The sequence below is a fragment of the Oenanthe melanoleuca genome, chromosome 3 (assembly GCF_029582105.1).
Source record: "Oenanthe melanoleuca isolate GR-GAL-2019-014 chromosome 3, OMel1.0, whole genome shotgun sequence".
NCBI classification, from domain to species: domain Eukaryota; kingdom Metazoa; phylum Chordata; class Aves; order Passeriformes; family Muscicapidae; genus Oenanthe; species Oenanthe melanoleuca.
The window spans coordinates 58357699-58382440 of record NC_079336.1 but is presented as its reverse complement, the minus strand read 5'-3'; the positions used below and the strand labels follow the sequence as shown (position 1 = coordinate 58382440).

The 24742-nt window shown below is 36.7% G+C and overlaps 1 protein-coding gene across 1 annotated transcript in view; it reads right to left on the bottom strand.

The window, feature by feature from the left end:
- TULP4 (TUB like protein 4) overlaps positions 1-24742 on the bottom strand; it is a 149417-nt gene that overhangs the window by 113887 nt on the left and 10788 nt on the right. The window contains 1 exon segment of the mRNA XM_056486944.1: positions 6004-8260. Within this exon segment, the coding sequence (XP_056342919.1) occupies positions 6004-6255 (252 nt within the window). The 5' untranslated portion in view covers positions 6256-8260.

Below are 24742 nucleotides of genomic sequence, written 5' to 3'. Positions count from 1 at the left end.
TTCAGTACATCAATAGGTCCTCATCATTAAACTTCTGTTATAGAAAATGCATTTATTTTCCTTGAACACACAAATTATCTTGTGGAACAACCATTTCTATACAGAACAACAAAGTACCTTCACCGTAATTCAAAAAGCAAGAAAAGCCCCTCAGGCATATCATTATCTTAAAATATGCATGCTGTTATCTTTCAGCAATTTTTGAATAAAAGCTTCGGGTAATTTCTGATATAGGTAAGCTTGATTCCACTTCAAACTTTTTTTGAGTAGAATTACCGAACAACAAAACCTTAGCTACATGTTATGGCATGATAAAATTTTAAACTGCATGGATGACCCACTTACAAATATAAATAATTTTGTTTAAAAGCTGACAGTATTGTTTTCACATCATATATTCCTTTTTTCGCCCAGTTCCAGGGCAATTATCTAGACGCTTATTACTACAAACCAGAACAACTGTAATTTAGAGTTTTGCAAAGCTGGTGACCTAACCTTTGCAGGAACAAACTGCTGCATGACCTACAAGAGCAATTTTCAAGTAACAGATCAATGCAGCATTACCAACTCATTACTCAGCAACAATTGTGGCAATATTGGATGGTTTGCTTCAAAGCCACAAGTGCATAAGAATAAACATTGAACAGAGAGGCTGGGATTCTGAGGCAATTGAGAAAAAATGGATAGACAGAAAAGGCCTTTCACAAAAATATTTTTGAAAGTAGGAGCTGGGTATGGCTGGAAAAAAACAGTACCACAAAGAAAAAGACTCACTGAAAATGGCCACAGTTCTTAGAGTGAACAAACTATACAGAAGGTGTACTGGTACAGTACAGTTCAGGCTATACCTTGCCATTTGCAAATTGATACAAAGCACAGAAATGGGAAAGAGTAAGACTGCTATCTGTCATTTAAGGGAAAAGGATCAAACATTTCCAGCTTATTGCTCCATTTATTTCTTTAACAATTCCCCTAAAAGAATGCTTTGAAAGACACCTCTGAATTGCCATGGAGCATGCAGAAACTTTAAAAAAGGTTGAAAAGATTGGTAAAAGACTATCAAAAAGGTTTAAAATGCATTTTGGCTCTTTTAATATTTGCTTTAAGAAATAAAAGCACTCAAGCACCCAGACTAAATGCAGAGCAGACAGTTCAAGAAGGTGCAATAAGGAGTCTACATAAAAGCCCAACACATCTGTCCTTTCTGAAAACAGGCAGGCAGAAGAGCCTGGCAATACCAGTCACAGTACAAATCCAACAGAGCCAGCACAGTCAGGCACAGGACCTATTGTCCTACAAGTCATTTCCCACTAGTTCTGCCTCTCTCTCTGCATTATTTTTCTGTAGCCATAATAGTTTAAGGACAGAGGAAGGGCAAGGCTTGTAGTTGTATCAGGTAAGAGGGATGTAAAAACTACACAAGCTTTCAAAAATACAAGTCCTTCTTCAGAATCTTGTATGCCCAAAAGCCTGTCTGTCTTTTCCAATTACACTAGCTTGCTTTAACAAAGAGACAGTATTTCTGCCAACAAACGTCCTGCCTTCTTTGTGCAGTGACAGAAAAACAGAAAAGAGATCTACAGTATCACTGTATTTTACAACAATGTGTGCTTTTTATCACTGAGGCTTCTAAAGCCAAAAGGCATCATCATGACATCATTCTGCCTCAAGATCTTTTAATTATTCATAGTGACAACTGTTCCAGCTGTGTCTGAAGGCAACATTTAATACAAGGGATCCATACCATAAAGAGTCACATGCTGATTCAATTTTTCTGTCCAAGAATCATAATAAAAATCACATTTAACATCCAAATGCCATTAACATTAAAACAAAGTTTAAGCAAACAAACAAACAAAAAGTTTTCCTGTATTGTTTTTCTGTGTTCTTACCAGTGACACTACAAATCAAGAAACACTATTGAAAAGGATTATTTGTTTAGCTTTAAAAATTTATCTCCTAAACAAGCAATGGACTTCTCGAAAAAATCTGCTCTGCAAGACACATACAACCTAAAAAAAAAAAATGAGATGGGATAAAGAAAAGCTCTCTCTCCTTTTAAAACAGGAAAAACCATTTTTAAGCTACTTCTGCTCTAAATCAAAACAAAACTAGAGCTGTGCAGAACTTCAATGACTAAAGAAGTATGGAAACCAACATCTATTGAATATTTTTAAAGGACTATGTTCCTTTGTAAAGCTAATTCATTTGACAGTCCAGCTGAGATACGTTTACATCCCTATCTACTAAAACCTGTGCTAAATTAAACAGGGTGGGTTTTTTGCAGCTGTAGACATGTGCTTGGAACACTCAAATATGTACAATGTAACACAAATGTAAATAAATATGACAAATGTAAAGAAATTATTTCCTTTATCTTTACAGTAAAAAATGTAAAATGTATATGCTCAATAATGTATTCAGCTTGTTACTTAATTCACTGCATCTAATTTGCATATACTTGTAATACTTTTTAATGCTTCAGACTAGCAATTAGCATTCTGAATCTTATTAAATATATCAAAGATGTCTTTTTAGTTAGCACAGTAAAAAGCAAATGTACACCTGCAAAACATTTTTTTTAATCACTAGTAATTTAAGAAACATTAAGTGCCATAAAAATTGGTATCATCTTAATACACTAGACAAAACAGAAACCATCAGAAGAAACACTTACAATGGCACCATCCAACCAATTAGATTTGCAGACACCTTACAAATATTTCACTGGAAGGAAAATCCCTATCAGGCTAATTGAAGCCTCCTAAATTAAGTTTGGGCTTTTTTCTAATTATCTCTCTCATAGCCCCTGTTTTTTTCCCCAGAAAACTCAAGATGGATCAGATGCTGAAAGCTGATATCTCTGTGGCACTATAAAAAAATACTCAGCCTGGCATGCTTCAAAGCCCACTGGTCACACATTTTGTATCACAAAACGCAATATTTTTCACCCCTTGCCACAGAATAAACGGGAATATGCTTATTTTAATTCTCTGATTTTCCTTAGTAACTTAAAGAAAGAAAAAAAAAAAAAAAGAGGCCGTTGCAAACTCTAACAACCAAATGAAGTAATTGTAGAAACACAGGGGTGGCTCACGCTACAACATCTTTAATTCTAAATTATTGTTCAACATGATGAGTCATTCAAATCCAGCAATGAAATATGCATGTTAGTAATTCAGTCCTGGGGATTCCTCATTCTTGTGTGTTCTGATAGGCTAAAGGCATGCTATTAGAGTCAAGAAAATATAGCAAAAAGATTTCAGTGAATCTCTTCAGCATTTTATATTCATAAAATGATTGCAAAAATATATCACAAGCATTCACTTTCTTGACTCGCTTAAAAATAGTCTCACATTCTTGCCAGAAGCAGAGCCACATTATCTCTTCTAGATTTTCACTTTGAAACTAAAATACAATGTAGTTCTCTGCCCACAGCACATTGTTAATTACACCCCAAATGGAAAGAATTTAGCCTCTACATTGTCATGCTTCTATTCTGTTAATTTCAGCATTTTATATTTAACAATCAAATGCATACTAATGTTCAAGTATCATTGTACGACTGAAAAGCAATAAACTTCACTTGGCAACCTAGCTTTATCCCAGAGAAAAATATTGGTATAAATCACCATTTATTAATAAACTATAAAATAGATATAAATCACTATTTCTGGGAACAAGACAACACAATATGCTTCTAGAGCTGGTCAGCAAACCAAACAGGCTCTTATGAATTTTAAGTCAATCACAATTTAAGGGCCCATTCTGTGCAACAAACATGTCTTTAATCAGACACACATACCAGCATATGCTTGCAAAATCAGCATTTTCCATTATGAATGGTGGTACATAGTAGAGACATTGTTGGCTTGCTTTTTAACAGTGGAATAGGAAAACAAAACATTAATTTCTGCTTATGCTAATATTAGCAATAAGCCCTGCTGTTCAATATTTTCCTTCAAGAATCTCTCAGCAGACAGATTTAGAAGAAAAGGTGTTTTCTAAAGAAAAAAATCTCGCTGTCCGTTCAACTATATATCTTTAACATTCCTATCCAAATCAGTGGGATTCTCTTATAAAAGGATTTAATTCAGTAGGCCTGGTGAAGAGTGTTGTATAACACATCATCCTGTAAGAATAAACTTTTACTTACAATGATGGTCAAAAAACCATGACAGTAGGAAAATCTGATAGCAGCCACAGACTCATCACAGAAAGCTAGCTCCACTAAAGCCACTTCTCTCTTCCTTCAGTTGTATCCCACCATGTCAGTTTTGTTTTACAGATGTAAATTGGGAGTCTCTGCTCTGGTCACTGACACAATTCCTGCTCTCAGGAGGATTACTTACAGGAACACAACTCTTTATTAATGACAAGCTTGACCCAAACAACAACAACAACAAACAGAAAAGTTTCATTTCATTTGAGTCTCTCTCTCATGCCAATCACTGTTAGCTGAAAGGACGTGCAAACAGGACAGCTAAATCCACACGGCAATGATGCAGTGACCCAGAAAGAGACTCTAATGGCCAACTGAGTAAATAAAGCAAAATTAGCCAAACCCAAAGGGCAGCATGCACATGAGCATCTTCTCCACTTCAATGGGCACATACTGAAACCTGGTCTTGTATTTCCAAGTTCTGCAATAAGACTTCTCATTTCTGTAAACAGCACTTCCTATATGGTTCTCAAAACATACATTACACAAAAGAAGAAAAACAAGTTCCCAGGTTTACAGGAAAGTTAGATAACAAAATATGGAGAAATGAAACATAATTGTTGTGTCACACAAAAAATTAAACGAAATTTGTAACTGAAAATCAAACTAACAACTAGCTGTCATTCAACCCAAAATGCTGGATTCAAACATCATTCCTCCCTTTGGGAAAATGTGGCTGTTATTTTTTTGAATGAGTCTGATACAAATATATACATGAATCTGTCTTTCATCTATACATATAGAAGTCTGTATGATTTGCCATACACCCACACACTTTCATACACACAAAGCATGTGGAAGCAATTATTTCAGACTAAGTATTTATTGGCTGCTCCCTTTTTTCCTCAAAAGAAGATTGTTATTAATGTTACACAATTAAAAAAACTATCCCCTTCCAAAACCTCAGTGCAGCTTCTGTTCAAAGGGCAATATATATCCCCATAGTCCACCCAATAGACAGCATTAAGAGACACGAAAAAACACATTGTTTTTCATTTCAGTACTTAAAATGTCATTCCACCCACCAAACTAACAGCAAATCTTCAATTACAGATTCTTCTGAAAGAGCACATGCAAACACATCCAAACTAAAAACCGGAAACAAACTAGGCCCTCGCTGCTGCCTAATACACTTGGTGTGCTACTGGGTATCACCTGCACTTTCCATGAAGCATTACACAAAGAGATGGGTGCCAGGAAGATGATAAAGCACAGCTGAAATATCAGCTTATACCAACAGATTCATGCCTTCCAGAAAACAAAAATGGAAAAGTTTTTGTATCACCGTACTCAGGACAATGCCTTGTACACCGAAGCTGTAGCACTTTACTGCAAGGTACCTCTAGCAAAATGGAAAGTTTTTCAAGATACAATAGCCATCTCCTGTCACAGGCTGTTCCAGTTTGCAGCTTCTGAAAATCTGGCAGACTTCAACCAAGCTTTTCTCACATTCCCTTGCCTTTCCATTAGTCTTCCAGGCCAGACTTTACTACCATGTGAAAGCAGTTGACTATCACAACTTCTAACTTCCACTAATATGCATTTATTGCATTTGCCTGGAAACTGGCAGGTGCAGGGGAATGAAGGAGAAAGTAGGCCAAACCAAAACCAGACACATTTCCCACCATCACCAAAAAAATTCCAACTGACCCAAATCACATTTGGATTAGTCTTGAGCCTCTGTTATACCACCCTGACAAATTTCAAGCAGAAATACTATTTAAAAATAAATAAAAATTTAGCTATCAATTTCTTGAAAGTGCAACACATGTTTTGCTTACCTCACTGTTGTGGCCCCTCAAATTGAAGTTGATTCTCTGAGGGGTGTTCCGGTCCCTCCTGCAATGGCTGGAAGTAAAAGTGACGCCTACAACTCCTCTGCCATTGCCTGTTGCCAACCAGCCTTCCTCATAGTACCGCCTCCTGCACACCGGTTTCTCCTTCTCACTTTTGGGGACTCTGCCTTTCCAGGAGAGGCAGAGGATGTTGGAATCGCTGCAAAGAACAGGCCCATGTTCCACTGCTGCATACATGCTTTTTAAATATTTTATTTTTTGACATAAGAAAGTAATATGTCTAGTGCACAATATTTAAATCAATTTTTTTTTTTTATTGGTAAGACTGACCTGGGATAGATCATTGAAAGGGAGGAGGATAGGGTCAGTGTTTATAAATATCCACCAAATGCATAGTGAAAAATTCCTCTATAAAAGATGATGGCAGTTGGCTAAGAAAAAGTAACACTTAAAAAAAAAATTCAGGTTCATTTTTCTTTTGAGTCTGTAGAGTGGGGGTGCACTTATCCTTTGGAGAAACAGCTACTTCATAAGAGGCGCTCAAGAAATGGTTAAGTCATCTTTTTGCTCAACTTGATATAATCTTTATACAGCCTGAGATTCCAGTTTAGCGTAATGCAATTCCAGAGACAAAGAGTTGCAAATGTGTAGGTTTCAAGTAACTTAAGGCTTTTAAAATTTCCTCCAGTCAGATTTTCTTCAAAAGTTCAGTTGCAGAAATTTAAACACACGCACATACATATATATGTATATATATGACATTCCTCTTTTCCAAGCTGCCCTCTGGCATATCTTTTCCATTGGAGTGTTTCTGCTGCTAAAGCTGAAAGAGATTGCATAAAGGGAAAAAAAGGCACACAAACCGTGTGAAACAACAGACCCAAACTTGTGCAGGCACTGGTGTGCCAGGCCAGTTGGGAAATCCCTCTTGGTACTGAACCGCTCGTTGGACTCAAAAGTTTTTGCAATCCAAAGCCAATCCAATTTTCATCACAGCACTTTTTTTTCCACCAGAGACCCAACACAGCCTGAACTGTTTATCACGCTATCTTGCCTGCTTTCCCACTTTTTGCTGCCACACACGAATGAAAAAGAACCCCCTCTTCATTTATAGCAGAATCAAAAATTCTCTAAAGCTTTTAGCTTTCAAAGTAGATAAGTTTGCCTCAGGTGAACCATGAAGTTCTCTCTCCTGTGAAACAGGCTAAAATGTCAAGATGTTTTTCCTTTTCCCTTTTTTCTCTGCTACAAGGAATCACAGACTTTTCATTCTACCATAAAAACAAATGTCAGAATTAAAGCACATCAAGTAAGCACTCTTTCAAAATCTTCTAAATTTCAAGGAAGGAAGAGATATAATCATCTAAAAAAGAAAGAGAAGCAGCATTAAAAATCTGACTTCCTGGGTTCACTATTTCTCTAGGTATTCTCCTTGCTTGTTTGATCGGATCTTTCCTTCTTGATGCTTGTCTACAGCACAGATTCATAGTTCCAGACACAACATTTGCAGCTGTACAAGAAGGAAACATATGAAGTATTCCAATCGTTTTATTTGAATAACATTTATGAGCTCAATTACCTAGTATTTATACCACACTAAGTGAAAAGAGGAAAAAGGAGAGGGAGAAAGAATATGCAAGTTTGATGACCTGGTTAACTCAAGAAGGTTTGCTCAGTTCAATGCCCAGACTTGTCCCATAGTTCCTCAACTTATTTACTTCCAGTCATCATTACTCAGCAGAAGGTCACGATTTATTAGTCCATTCACAAGCTACTGAGCCCAAAGCAAAACGTGCCGAAGACTGTGCATTATTCCTCTGCTGGAACTAAATCAGTTTCCTTCCTTTGCCCTCTTAATTCTTCTGTTTCCCTCACAGCTATTGATTTAGATTATGGAGGTATTTATTACGCTTTTTCTGCACAGAGGGTGTTCTTTCTTTCTCTTCTTGCAAACTTTTTTCACCCGTGAAGACCATTACTGGCAGGTGTCTTTCCATGGATTACTGATTCCTGCGCTGTGAAGGTGCTCCATCTGGTTCTCAAATTAATTTTCATCAATTGAAAGGCTCGCAGGAATATGCCAGAGTAAGTCTACTGATGACAAAAACATGTGTGTTTTCATGTACATGCAGTGCACACACCAATCTAGCACTCAGAGCTGCATCTGCCTTTTCAATATAGGTGTGGTGATCTTGTAAGACGCCCGCTACTCAAAACTTGAAATCTCTGGATTCTTCCAACTCTGCAAGGCAAAGCACACACAGAAAAAAAAAAAAGAAGTGAATAAAATAAGCCACAAAACAAGTTAATGATACTGGTACTACTGTTACGCTAATCAAAGTATTATGGTTAAGGATTTTATATTGGACTCCTATAAAGTATATTACATATAGATAAAAACATTATTCAAACCCATTTGATATATTTGTATTTGATACACAAAAAGACGAACTACAAAATTTTCTTTTTCACTTCCTAAACTCCCAAAACTTTTCACAATGGACATGTATAGCTGATGAAACGTATCTGGGAAAAATACTTTGGGGGGAGAAAGAGGTGGGGGAAGAGCTTCGTCCTGGTCACAGTCTCTGGGGCAAAGTCTTAAAGATTTCACAACTTTGAAGTGAAGATGGAGAAGGGAGATGTTAGTGATAGAGCAGGCACAGGGTTAGATCCTGAGGTACACAAACAGAATCACAGAATGGCTGACCTGGAAGGGACCTCTGGACATCATCTGGTCCAACCACTGTGCTCGAGCAGGGTCACCTGGAGTCAGTTGCCCAGGACTGTGTCCAGGCAGCTTCTGAATATCTCCAAGGATGAAAACCCTATGAACTCTCTGGGCAATCTGAGCCAGTGCTCAGTCATCCTCACAGTAAAGTGTTGCCTGATGTTTAGAGGGAACCATCTGTGTTTCAGTTTGTGCTCATTGCCTCTGGTTCTGTCACTGGATACCACCGCTAAGAGCCTGTCTCTCTCATTTAATTCCCTCCCATCAACTGTACACAAAAAAAAAAGATCCTTATGCTTTTTCTTCTCCAGGCTGAAGTCTCAGCTCTCAGACTTTCCTTATAGAAAAGATGCTCCAAACCATGAAAATACAGCACTGAACTTATCAGTCTCAAAGAGACTGGGAAGATTCCCCCAGGGCTTAAACTACCACTTTAAAGAGATCTAAGGTACTTCAAAACTAAAGCTTAAAAGTCTGAATCAATACAGATGAATTTAAAAACTATTCAAATCCTGCTTAAATCTCAATTTGAAAAAGGGGAGAAAAATTCCCTAAAGTCAGTTTTATACAAAAGAGTGTAAATAAAGCACAAGAGACCAAGCAAAAGGCCATTCAGGATATTCCAGAAGTTGTATCCAAAGTGTACACATTTATTGCATCTACACAGTTACTGCTAAAGAGAGCTCATATAAATTCAGAGCTGCATTCATAACAGTCAGAGCTGTAAAAATGGTCTTGTTTTTATTACATAAAGCACTATACTAACCTCATGTTTCCTGCAATTAACCACTTATTTCATTCTAGTATAGACATATTAATTAATTTTGTATTTAAAAAAGGGAATAGATTAGAAAACAAATTTATAGGCACAAAGGCAGAATTGTAAATATTACACAGTTGGCTGACTTATCAGAAACACTGTCCATGAGATTTGGTGAGTCACTGCCAGACCTCTTCAGCACTACAAGTCACTGAAGTTTTAAAAATAATAGCTGCTATTAATTTCTTTTTCATCATGGCAAGATGATGATATGAGAAATGTCACCCTTCCATATTTCTCGTGCTTATAAATTACAGCTCAGAAAAAGTTCATAAGTAGCAAAACACAGAAAAACTTTCAGAGTACAATGGTTTGTAAACAAACTTCTGCATTTATTCCACAAGCAAACTTGATCCCCTGAAGGATCAGTGCCCTTGTTTCCATACCCACTGCAATCTTCCTAACAGACATCTGCATTCAAGAGTTGACATTTTATATTAGCAGCATGAATATTATGATGAAAGCCTTTACTAATCTTACAGATAAATTAAAAAAAAATGTTTACTGAGAAAACAGTCTCTGAAATACCAGTCAGAGCAGAGTGAGGTAAGCACTAAACAGAATTATTTGAACTATACAAGAATGATGTGTTTAAAGTGGATTTTAAAATACAGGTAACTATAGATACAGTGCCTTTGCATAAAATTTGTATGCAATTTCTGTCCTTATTCACTGCATATAAGATTACCAAGTTTGAGAAAAGGACTCATCTGCATCTTGGTCAGTAACTTTTTCCCACCTCCTATTTACAATCACTTTCAAGATTAGACAGACCAAAGGCTTCTCCTCTTAAAAATATCCAAACTGCATTAGAAATGCTGGACAGGGAGAGATGAAAATGTAAAATAACTACAAAAGTAATAAAATCAGTCATTATTCAAATGCATTATTCAAATACTTTCTCAATACAATACAACCTATGAGAATATTTTACCTTTAAATCACTAAGGATCAACACTACCTTTATGTTATATTCAGACAAGAAAAAAAAGACTTTTAAGACTGTAGTATCAAACATTCAAAATAAAGGCTGAATTAAGATTACATATATTATATATTAACTCTTTCCATTCCCTTAATCTCCATTTCCAGCCACTCTGTATTTCCTAAGAAATAACCCAGCTAAAAGATTCAAGTGCTAGTCTTCCCTCTAGAAAATCAGTAATTTAGACACTCCCCTTTTGCCACCATTACAGCAGTCCCACAGTTCTGATAATTTTCAGATGCTGATACTAAGCTTTTTGTCTTGTTTTTCCCCACCATGGAGCACTAGGGTAATGGCTTACATCTCTGTTGTGAAGTGCCTAATAGCAGAGGATAAAAAGCATGGTAGAAGAGCATCAATCCTATCACCAGCTGGGGATCCCCATATAAAGAGAACTTGACCTTCCAGATGGAACTCATTCAAACTAGATTTTTAACTGAAGATTTTTTATAATCAAACTTTATGAACCTTTCCTTCCATAGCAGTGCAAAGACTAATCACAGAAGCACACCACAATCTGATTTTGCTGGTAAATTATTTCTAACACTACTAGGACAATAAATATCAACAAATTGCCTACTTTCACTAAAAAGATAGTTGAAAATATCTTTTCTCTGTATTTTCCCTTTATCAAGGGAGATGTTACTTAAACTCATCCTCTAATACTGTTGAGTCTAAGCCCAGTGATGTAAAACTTTTAACATACTAGACCTGTGACACAAGAAAGCAGGATACACAACTATTTTATTTAATTTTGTTTTGAAAGTACAGCTCTTCTCAAATGCAAAATCCAGCAGCAAGTTATGTTGCTGCATGAGAGAAAATTTAGGTACTAACTTTAAAAAATGAGGTTATAAATAGTAGCTCTCCTATTGTAGTGTCAATATTTAACCCATCATTTTTTATCTTCTGTTTCTATTAACTTATATAAAGTGTGTTAAGCCACAGTTGGACAACCAGAAAAATATTTGTTTGTTCTCATGCATCTTTCATGAAGGTATCTCTTTTGTTGACAGAAAGAAGCCACGCACAGCCAAATGTACCAATACTGCAGCAAGCTCATCAGTATTTCATGTTTATTCAAACCCCTACTCTTCAAGACTCCAGAGCAGAGAATCTGAAGGTGAGGATAAAAGAGGGCTGGAAAGGGAAGGGAAGGGAAGGGAAGAAGGAAAACTGAAGTGAGTACAGAACTACAACTCCAAGAAACCAAAACAAATAAGGACTCACAGCCTGCTTTTGGAAGATTCTGACTGCCCAGACATCTTAGGGAAAGAAACAGAAGATAAAGAGTCTTTGAAAAGACTTCAGGATTTTTCAGCCTAACCAGATTTCTCACCTCCCAAACCAGCATAAGGTCAAAGGAAACTGTAGTTTTCCCTCCCTTTACAGTCTAAGGAAAAAATGTACATGAGTGTCCACAAAGATAGCAAGGTATTTTAAAAGTGCCAGCCACAACTAGTTTGGCACAAGCTTATGGCAGATGATCCCACCAGCTATCAAATGAGGACTGTGGGAGCAACCTCTAAGATTACTGCTGAACACTACAGTACAAAATTGGAACATCCTATAATAGAGTTATTGTATTACAAGCTAAATACTACAGAGATAGAAGCTGGTAAGATAATACAATTTGTTGTTTATTTAGTCCAACCTATAAAATTAACAAAAATTATTAAACAATCCTATCAAAAAAGGGAAAGAAAATTTTTTTAATGAAACTGACTACATTCCTACAAAGCCTGAAGAAGAAATTAACCAGCTTGGAGATAAAACGCTTTTTTCCACTAAAATGGGCCAATTCCATAGGGAAAAATGTAATTTTGACCTGAATAGGTACTGGTTGTCTTCTGCTTTCACTCACATCTTCTAACTACATTTACTTTATTGACCTCCCATTGTGGCATAAGTCACTGATGTTAACACCTTCCTTGCCTATTACAGAGCAATACAAAATTAATTTGGAGGATGTGATTCTAAATAAATACCTATAAGCTAACTAGCGCTTATTTAAATGCTCTCGACCTCAAGAAAAATGAAGGAAGAGTAGAGATTAAAAGGAAGTTAGAAGATGCTTGATTTTTGTTGTGGTTGTTCTTAAATGGCTTTCTTTTCACAGTATTTGTCCCTGTGTAAGTCTAGAACCTCTTCCCCTACTCGGAGACAGCCTAGGCAAGATAGTCAGTCATATTAATCAGAGATACAGAAAGATCTGCAGCTCCAGCATAGCTGCCCCAAAACAGACCTGTAACGAAGGTGATGTGACACTGGGAACTACCAGCCCACTAATACAGACACTGTAATGCTAGTTATATGTACCTATGTATCATTAAGCAGATACAACTGACTAAAAATTTACTTCTTGGCATATTGAGAGAAGTGAAACTTATATAAAAGGCTGTTCAGCAGACATTCACTGTGAATACTGACAAAATTTATTTCAATGCAATACTCTGACAAACTTATTACCATCTCCTCCCCAAATTACACTCTCAGAGAAGTGAAAATAAATAGTAGCTGAATGAGCTTCCTGGGCTCTTGTAATAGTAGAGAAGGCAATATATCTATGTTGCATACATTTTTAGTGCAAGATCTTTTTCATTATAGCTCTTATAACAAAAATAAGAGAAATATCTGTATTATTTTTAGAACTATTACATGTATTACCCTAACAATTCTTGATGCTACACCAACAGATTAAATAGGAGCTAAATTTAAAAAGTTAGAAACAATACTCAAGGAACAAATTTTAAAGTGTCTTCAGGAAAATATTTTTCAAGAAAAACACCTAAGGTTTTTAAGCAAACTATTAGAAGATAATAATTTATACATGTTCTCCAAAAGATGGAGGCCTGCAGACATGAAATACAGCAGGTTGTTATAAATCCTGTCTGTGCAGGAAGTGAACAGTCTTGCTGTTCACAGGGAAAGAAGTTAGAAAAGATAAAAGCACTGCAGAACCAACTCAGTCTCAAATCTAAGAATATTTGAGATATCTGAAACTACCAAAAATATGCAAGAGAGAATATCCACATTTTGCTGTTTGGTTTTGAAATATTTTCTTTATCAACTATATACTTCTGTTGAATAAATAATATATCCATTTGTGAAAGAACTGATGCAAGTCCCTTTAACTGATCAAACATGCTCATGGGAAATTTCTGAGTCAAACAATACCAGATATGTTATGCTTTACGGCAGGGAAGCAAATCAGAAAAATAATTGAAGGTTAGACTTCACAATACAAAGCATTCAGCTGGAAGTCACTGCTTCCACCACTCTAATCACTTCTCTCTCAGCCCCTAGCATGACACACTATGCCACTCACTTAAGCCAGAATGATCATTCCAGGTGCTACAGTCTGAGTATCTGGGAAAAGATCCAAAAATAGATCTTAGAACTTAAAATTCATAACTTGAACAATATATATCTGGTTTACTAGATTCAGCCACACTCTCAACTTCTCTTGTGACAAACCATATCCCTCCATCCTCTCCTAACACAAAGCACCAGCCCTCTTTCAATCTTGCAATTCAAGAGAGTAGTACCTGCAACTAGTATTGCCACTTGAAGGCTACTGATAACAAAGTTTGGGCACAGAATATTTATGAACTCAGTGGTTTGTCCTTAGAAGAAAGTGAAGCAAAGTTTTTTCCTCTTGAGGATGAATTTAAGATGGCTTGGATGTCCTAAAGCTAGCCATGAAAATATGCTTCATTTTTAAATAAGCAGAAGTGAGCTGAAATACTCCAGAGAGGTGTTGAAAACCCTGTTTCAGAAAATAAAAAATGCACAAATAATATATACTAGCCTTTTAAAGAGTTGGGGTATTCACATTACTGAAAAACACATCCAACCACTTTAGAGATTCAAAGAAATATGAAGTATGACCAAGAAATTTCTTACACTTGTATGTGTCAATCTTCTTTCCCAAGAAAAGGCTGCAGTCCTCACAGCACAGAGAACTCCTAGACAATGTATACTTCACTTTTTGAAGCACTTTCCCAAAAAGTGGCAACAACTGTGTCTCACTAACAACATTCAAAGACCTTTATGGGAGGGAGCCCCAGCTCTCACCATCTCTTTTCCATTGAACTGACTGCACTGACCTTGCCTGTAATTACAGAGCAATTTCTTTCCCGTAGGAACATTCTGCAGCCTGCAAACATCCCTCGAGTCTGCAGCACATCCAGCTAGTTCCTAATTATCTCCAATATCTGCCCACAGGCTCTTTAATACTTTCTTAGGAACATAGACTGAACTTTTAATATTCTCCTCAAAAATCCTAATATACCTTTTTATGTGACATATGCACTACCACACTAGAGACAAACAATAACGTTAAAAAAAAGGGAGGGGGAAATGAAGGGAAAAGAACAGATGTCATCAGATTTCAAATTCAGAAGAGCTTCATAAACAAGAATTATTTCTTTTGGACAGCTAGACACATTTAAGTCAAGAAACTTGATAATTGCTGAGAAGCAGTACAAGTGCAGAGTGTTTCAGCAGTGAGGGAACTCATGGTGACGCCTGCAAGCTGCACCACAGGTGTGAGATGGACAGTGAGATACAACTTGGGTTTCTCAGTCTTTGGCTTTGGGATGAAGAACTTAACCCTAGTCCTGGCTGTCCCTTAAATGCGCTGTAACTCAAGATTACAGTCTGTGTTTGAGGACCTGCACTCACCTCACAACCACTGCTTAGAAGTCCAGATGCAGAGCAGGGATATCCTGCCCTTGCAACAGAGAGATGCAAAGCTTAAGAAGAGTTTCATCTCCTCCTTCTGCCTGTCCTTTTTTGCTCCAAGTTCCATGTTTTTTCCTTATGGCTCTGGAAGGTCATGTCAAGATCTCTGGGTTAAAAGGAGGCTTATAATATAAACAGACTAACTCAAGGAGTGGCTGCTTTAGAGGCAACCTTGATAATCAAGAATCACTGAAGCAGCCTTTGTAGTAAAAGTCAGGAGCTTTAAATAAATGCTTGGAGCCAAGCAAAGACTTCTGAAAGTTGTTGTTTCACTACCAAGACTCAGAGGGCACAAGATCATCTGCACACGCATGTGCCCTGCTAGATGAATGATGTTTTGGATCTGCTCTGTATTAATATGCCAGGTGTTGACTGCTCACCTGTCCAGACAGAAGCAAGGAGGTCAGCAAGACACCAGGCACAGTCATGCTCTGGTGGGTGAGCAGAAGGCAGGAAGGCAGATCTGCACCTAGGTAAATACATAGAGCAGCCTTGTGTCCACGTAGTTTTACTTCATGTACTCTCATGAAGATGTCTTCTCAATTCTCTCTTTATACTGGCTCCTGCTTCTAACTCCTGCTAGACATATTAAATATCTAGGTATATATACTAAAATACAAAATTTTGAAGTGGGGATAAGAAATAGTGTGCTATTCCTGTGTGTGCATGACTGGGACACTACAACCTTCCTTTTAAGAATTCCATAACAGTTAAAAATTGTCATTTACAGAGGTATTCAGTGGGAGGAAGGCTAACAATGACTATGTCTTCCATTTTCTTAAGCATGAAAAATAAATGTGTTAAAAGGATCACAGATGAAAATGAATGAACAGAAAAATGGTTGCAAAACCTCTAGAAAAGTATATTCAAGGAACAACATGAGTTATTTTAAGTAGAAATTCTGAACATTTCATTCAATGCCCTCTGTACAGCTACCAGATACTGGTTGACTCTAATCTCTACAAAATTATGAAAATGCTCTTCCATTGAACAAGTATTCAGGTTTCATCAAGAAAGTCAACAAATGTTTTTGAGGAAAAGTAATATTCTCATTGCTTGGCAGCTAGTGCTATAATTAATTTTATTCTGTTGTTTTTATCCCCATGAAGTTATATACATGAAGTAACTGTCAAACTACATGGACCCAATTATTTTCTTCCTCAACAGGAAACTCTCTCAATGCCTCTTTAAATACACCTTTACCTAACCTACACCCAAAAGGGGGTGGTTTTTTTTTTTTTTTTTTTGGTAAAGCTCAGATTCAGAATCTGCAAAGCTTGAGAATCACAAGGGAAGATTGATCATCACAGTTAAATCTGTATCTTTCAGATAAACACTCACACAGAGCTAATGCGTTCACATACAATTAAAGCTAAAGTTATGCATGACTAAACAAGAGAAAGAATGCTGGTGTGGGTTTTTTTTCCTTTGGAGTTTCTTCTTTTCCATTGCCAAGTTTCACCTTACTGCCTTTACCAAGGAACACAAGGATCTTCAGAGGAAGACAGTAAACTTTCCAAAATAGCCAGAGGAAAGACTGATTTGGTTGAAGAATATCAGCTTCATACATTTTGTACTTCATTGTGGAAACTTGGATTTGGGAAAGTAATATGATTGCATTTAGTAGACGACGTGCTACTTAGCAGACAGCTTCTGCTTAATCTGACAAATATAGGTCAGAGTCCCACAGTCACGCTTTGCTCAAGTACACTTTGCCTTTTCTAGACAAAAGTAATAATAAGACAAAAGCAATCTGAGGTCATTTCATAACATAATTTTGATGTAAAATTTTATAGCTATCTTACATAGCCACTTTTTTCTTTCCATGCCTAGGACTACTATATATTTAGACAAGCCTATTTCAGTATTTTTTTTTTTTTTTTTTTTAATTAAATAAGTACTTCATTAAGTACCTCCAAAGCTCTATGAAAGCCTAATATTTAGTATGTTAAGAGTTTTGTGAAGAGGTGAAAAAGCAGAACAGTCACAGAAAAGAAACTACATATAATCCACTCTGATCATTCCCTCTGCCAAACTCAACATCTGTACTGAAGGTTCAACATCTGTATTAAAAAAGGCTGCTTGCAAACTTGTGTAAGGAAAATTCTGCTGCTTTTTCTGGTAAGCAGCTTGGCAAGGTAACATCATAATCTTGCAGTGTCAGTCATCCCCTTGAGCTTACAAAGTCTATTAAAACAAATTACATGAAAAGATCTTTTTCAGGATTTCAATTCAGTAGCTTAAGAGGATCAGGATATTCCAGTTCCTTCTTAGATTCAAGGAACGTAAGACAGTACAGTACTTCAGTGTCTAATGCTGCACTGACACCTTCATACATTCTCCATTAACTGTGTATTATTCACAGACCTCATAATAACAGGTTACTAGGAAGAAACTACATGCTTTGTTGTTACCTCTATGAGCTAGATTACAATGAATTCAACAGCTCCACATCTGCTTGAAACTGACACTACATTTGATCTATAGCCAATGGATGCACACGACAAACATTAGAGAAAAAGGTTAAAATACAGTACTTCATAAAGTATTTTCATACAATGTTTCTGAAATTAGGTAACTTAATGATACTGTAAAAAAATTCTATCCAAATAACTAAAACTATATATTACTTTTCACTTACTCTCCTACTGAATGACAGCATGAAACAAAGATGATGAACATACAGAAATTACAGTATCAGAATACAGAAATTCTATTCCTAGCTATTAAAATAATTAAATATGGGAAAATATAGTTACTCAGTGACTCTAAAACCTCAAATAATACCTGACAGATCCTGATTTCATTGGATTGTCAACCTAACAACTCACTACTTGGCTGCTTGATTAAAATGGTGCAAGATATTAAAAAAAACCCAAAATGTTATACTTAATCCACAGATTATATGTTTGCCTGAAATCAGTCTATTTCTTTTCTAAAAAGACATAAAACAAGATTTACATTTACATGTAAATATACTGCCTTGTTTATACCTGTACACCTTCACAGCAGAGTTGTTTCTACTGCTTCTGTTATTTTTCCTTACATCTACATTTCTCTCGTAAAAGAGATTGCATAATGCTTGTGCCACTGGTCAAAACAGAATGTGGAAAGGTTGCTGGGAGTATCTGTGAGGAAAAAAACAAAAACAAAACAACCTACTCATTACATTCCTACGACAAGGAATTCTGTGTATTAATAAAAACACAAAGCTGTAAGACAGTGCAAGGAGATGGCATATACTGTTCCAAGAATGTTAAATAACCCTAACACAGAAGTGAGTGGATAAATGTTCCACAGTAAGCTTGCAAAAAGCAAATCCCTGGAGACAGTTATCATATAGGAACAAATAATTTTACAAATTAATGCACCTGAGAGATATCTAATATGTCAGTTTCATTTTTATTCCCCACAGTATCAATACCACAGTAATCCTACCAGAATCTATCACTAAGAATTGGAATAAACAACATTTTACTGAGGGATAACCCATAAAACAAATATTCCATTCTTTCCTGTCAAATCCCTACTGTACACAAAATCCTTAAGCAACTTAGCCACAAAAAATCCCACACAAATGTGACATTTACGGGCCCTGCAAACAAACACAAAATCTCCTTCCCCTGCTCTCAGGAATGATCAAAGCATAGCACTAGATTTAAGAAATCTCTAACATTTCCTTCTTGTTCCCATCCACGTAGACTGAGATATTTTACCCTCAGTATTTTAAGACAGCTATAAATTATCTGCAAAGCCTATCTCGTCTGTTTAATTATCTTGCATATAATTTTTTATTTCTCTTGGATAAGTAGGTAGGAGACAGTATTAACAAGTTTCATAGATGTTTCCCCACCAGAAGAGCAAAATTCCAATAAAACAGTATAATTTCCAATCCTTACATTTTTCTTTCAGATGCTAATTGTAGCTAAATACTTTCTGAAGTCTTGTAAACAATGTCAGCAAAAAAGGCTGCAAAGTTATGCTATGTTGATTAAAGCTTGAGAAGCTAGAGCTTACATAAAAAACCCCAAAAAACAAAACAAAAACACAAAAACAAAACAACAAAAAAAAGTTAAATTGATTTTTCAGTTGACTGAAACCCATAACATAGGTTTTTATAAATCTAACTCACAAGCTTTATTTTGCACTTGCATGTTTCCCAATTTCCATTTCAGATGAAGAAATCTATCTCACAGAAAGCAATATGAGCCATAAAATGAAGGCAAGACACTGCTAGATTCTACAGAGACACACTAGAGCAATGCAGAGCTGCAGGGATCTGATTACAGACTCTCTTCTGCCAGGCAGTGAGTCCCCCACTGGGATGGGGAACACATATGCTGGGATGTTCTACAATAAAACAGTTGTTTCTTATGTAGAGTATTACAGATGTTGCAGGATTATTCTCTCTCAATGCTTCAACATTTTATCAAAATTTTTAAGCAGAGCATAGCAAGGCATTCACTGTTTAATAACATTACCTCGTACAATGTGTTCTGTGATTCTTGGATCTGTTGCTCTCCTTGCAAGAGCCAAAAGCCAAACTACAAAGCAACTGCTCTGGGTTGATAGTGAATGTCCTTTATTACTGCTTCTCAGAATAGCACCCAGATCAGCAGACTGATCCAGCAGACCAAAAGTAAACCCAAGCCTATCTCCTGGAAGGTCACATGCAGATGCAGAGAAAAATCGAGATATGCACAGGTCATCTGCTCTGTTCCACATTTATTGTTTCTCTTGCTCTGAAGCAGAGCTACAAATAACTGACACCTCACCAATTTTCAAATGAAGCTTCTATAATTACATTGCTATGCCCTATGGAAACACTACTGGGTTTCTCATAGCAACCTTCAATGACTCAGAGAGCCTTGCTCTTACCACAAAATTGCTAAGAGAGCTTCATCCATCTTCAACAGAAGAGCCAGTACGTGACTGGCAGTCACCACTACTACTGGCAATCCAACAGCTTTATGACATCTTGCCTTTTGAGAAATAAAGTTTTATGGCCAAAGTAGTAGTACATTCTGTATACAGTAAGGTAGAACTGCTTCTGTTAAATCTCTCACACCCCACAATGCCTTGAATGCACACACTACAGAGTGCTTTCAGCAACTCTGTCAGATATATATGTACAATTCCTTCCCAAAGACCTGCAAGACTGCAAGCTGTTCAAAGAAGCCTATGCCATAGAAAGACTTCTTAATCCCTGCAATCTCAGTGACCCGCTCCAATTTCTTTTCCTAGATCCACTTGGCCCTCATTCCCATTTTCACTGCCAGGTGCCCATCTGACATCTCCTTGAGTGGACTCAGTTTCTTAATACACTACAAAATAAATATTAAAATAAGTGAGAAATACTCTGTGGCTTTAGGGATTTGGATTAAATAGCTGATGGGTAAGGTGAGTGTTGGAACTGCAGCTAAGGTACAGGCACAAGACTGAGGTGCAGGAAGACCTTTCAGAAACAGAAAGCTCAGCTCAGCTGCACCAAGGAACTTTTCCCATGGGGCAGAAGGAGACACCTTCTTAATACTGAAGGGAAAAACAGCATTCTTCATAAATAAGATGGCAGAATTTAACATTACTGGCTTCTAGTCTGTGGTATGATCCCATCACCCCTGACTGTAGCACATCCTATGTTTTACAGTCTATTTCTATCCTGCTGCAAAACATTTCTGTCCATTTCTAGTCTGCATTTAATAAAAAAAAAAAAAAAAAAAAAAAAAAAAAACGGTTAAGTGGTCCTTCCTTCTGGAACAATATTCTCCTAAGTGCCATATATGCCCCCCTGACACACAATATATGCAAACATAAAACCCCAAGTATGAAATGTACTCTGAAGTGTTATAAGACCCAGCCTAGAACAAGGCTGACAACAGTCCAAAATCTAATGTCTGTCTAAGCTCCAACACTGCTGGAGATAACAAAAAAAAAAAAAAAAAAAATCCCCAAAAAACCATTATTTTAAAGGACTGCATTTTAGGATTATCTTACAAACTCACAATGCTATCAAGTTGCTTTCATAGGAAACTAGAATTCCATTTAGAGAAATTCAAGGTTTACAAGATTTAGAGAATGTTACTAATAAAGCTACACACTAGATGTTTTGGATTCATATTAATAATGTTCTTCATTGAAAATTAATTTGTTTTTAAATGAAAGGAAGAATTACCTTTAGCTTCTCACCTGAGGTGACTTTCTAGATGCTAAATTACTACATCAGTAGAAACAGTTGATCTCAATATCAAATTTCTTTTTTTTTACATTTTCTAAGAAGAAAACAATCCTTTTCAGTTTCTCCTTGGAAAAAAAAAAACAAACTATACTGACATAAACACAATTTTTCCTCTATGCCTGAAGAAAATCTGTTGCAAGCTGATCTGCCCCTTCAGCAAACTGAAACCAGCAATTTCCCTCATTTTAGTGACCTGTGGCACATTTAAAACCTCAGCAGAAACATTTAAGCAATACATACATTATTTATTATTAAAGCTATTTTAGTTCAACTTGACAATTATTATGAAAGGCTAAATTTACTACAATAGACTAAGACAAAAAGTTATACTTTAAATTAGTATATTTTTATATCAATTTTCAGCCACCCTGTAAATGCTCTCGAACACAGCATAGTAAAAAAAGACTTGGCAATGCTATTGCCATGGGCTCCTCTTCCATTACAGACCCATGTCTGCACTTCCATCATAACATAAAAAGGTCCCAAATCTCAGTTGAAAAGCTAGTAATGAAGATAAACAAAGCTAAAAAGTAAAAATTCTAAAGTGAATTGCATGAGGTACAGGCACACATCCTCTTCTAACCATTCAGCAGTAGACCTGTGATAGTCTTTATCGTGTACAGCAGAAGATATATTAAAATGAGAAAGCCAGACCTTAACATGTTTTGTCTGCTTAACAGACAAAAAAAAAATCCTTTGGATGCATTCATTTTATTTACTTAGAGCTTCAGGGATAAATAGAGTCTTCATAATTCTAATCTCAACATCCACAAGATTTCAGATGGATGAATATGGTATGAACAGTGCATGTATCCAGTCCATACAGAGGCGCTGTGCAGAAATTTGTAATTCTACTTCCCCTCATTCAAGGCCACCTGCTTATGCACACAAGAAAAACTGCAATGGCTGTTTGCCAAACCACGCAGTGTCATATGGCAGCAGTGAGTCAATCTTTAGAAGCTGGCTCCAGCCACACCAGTGGCTGATCTGCTCCCCTCCAGCTGCGACATCAGGTCACGACAAGCATTATCCCAGTCATGCAGCTGAAGGCAGAGCTGGAGGGAATCCCTCTAAGAGCAAAGCAAAGACAAAAGGAGCAAGTTTCCTTCTGGGAAATGGGATGAATTAAGGTCATACTGAAAAGAGGCAGCTGGTTCATAAGGTAAAAAGAGCACTAGATTAACATGTGGAAGCCATGCAGTTTTACTTTAAAGCCGTGATGCCAAAGTTCTTGGCCAAAAGGCTCAAATCAGACTTGAGGCATGGTATCAATTACCTGCACTGAGTAAACAGGCCAAGAGTCTGAACATACATACTAGAGCATCATCAGCCATAAACTAGTACAAGGGATGTTTAATTAGCTAAGTAGGGATACAGGGTTTGGGTGGAAAGGAAGTATGAGAATCTGTGTCCTTCAGACTAGTAATGATGTTTTTAAGACACTTTCACACTCAAAAAACCAACAAAAACAACAAAAAAGACCAAACTATACAAAACCAAAGCTGCTGATACATTTTTAGCTGCATACTAATGAAATGCTACATTGTTTGACATGAGAAATTACATGTTCATAAAATCCAGTATGCAAAACAATCCTGTCTCCATAAATCAGACACTAAGTCCACAAACGGAGATAGGACTGTTTTGTTTAAAAAACGATGTACAATCAGCAATTAAGCAAAATAGACAAAACACAGAAGAAAAATTTAGGAGGGCAGTGATTCCCTTCCTATTATTCCCTTAAAGACTCAAATGATAGAAATATATAATAGGTGTTTGCCTTAAAAAAAAATTATGCAGATTGCATACTCCTGAGAGAAAAGTGTTATCCTCATGCTGGATTCTTTCCAGACATATTTTTGGCTACTACTGCAACCACAAATCACGGCTGGGGGAACGGGATAGGACACACAAAAATACCTCTCTGACAACCAATACATCTGTCTCAACCCTAAACCTGTGTAGCTTTGTTTCATTTTCATTTCTGTGTGACACAAACATGCAATCAAAAAGAAAAAAAAAAGGCAGCAGAAAGCAGGAAGAAATCTTTCCAGCTGATCAAGGTCTAGGTTCAGCCAAATATGTCTATATGCTCTCAAGGTATGAACACACTATGATATCCACAATCAGCAGGGTATCACCACAAAAAGGTCATTTGACCGAAGGATGTCACTACTATGTTATACACAACCAACTTCTATGATACAAAGGATCTAACAAGCACTGACAATCAGCAATGCTTCTCTAGCTGAGAAAGCAAACTGCTGTGTAGCAGTATTTTCAAGCTTTCCACTGACATCATGCTAAGAAAGAGGCAACTGTCCCTAGACAGATTTAGACTTACCACTAGCATGAGAGAATGTCTTGTTTATAATCAGTAAAGATTTTGAATCTAGAGGGAGACAAAAAAAAATTCAACACAGACTAAACAAACTTTCTTGAGGAAAATCTGTCCACTTCTTTACAAGTACCAGAAAAATTCTGCAAAAGATACTTCATGTGAATGAGTGCTACGGCAAATAATTCACAATTTGAAGTACCATGTTTAATAAGCCTTTGATCCTTCAAATAGTAGAGAGTGTAGGAAATCTCTATGCTGAGTCCAAAAACCTCAACATTAGAAGGGAGACTATGGCTTTCAGAGCAGCTCCTATACACCATTTTTTGTCTAAATACTGTCTTGGCCAGAGTTCTGGGCCTAAAATTTTCTAAAACATTGAACAAAAAGTCTCTGGCTCCCAGTTCACAGCAAGTGTGCTGCAAAGTGCACTAGAGAACCTAACGCTGCCAAACAAGCTGTGCACTTCTTTGAATTTTATTTGGTATGGTATCCAGCATCTTTTCCAACTTTTCCCTCCTTGTTATCACTTATTCTGCTTTAAAACAGGTAGCTTTGAAATTTCCTGCAAGAAAAGCTTGAAAGAGAAGACCTGAGTGCTATGGTACAGGCCACCGAACAAACATCAGTCTAGAGAGCAAAAACCTTAACAGTTTCACTTTGAGGATCTGTGAACACTGTCATCCACATAGCCACAGGAGTCTGTCCTGAAAGAAAAACTGAAAAATGCATGAGGAAAAAAGGAAGAATAATTACAGTGCTATCAACTTTTGATGAATTTAAATCCCTGAGAGATCCCTGAACTTACTCAGCTACTCAAAGAAGACAAGTAAACCTGCAAAGACAAAAAATAAGTCCCTCAAAAAATA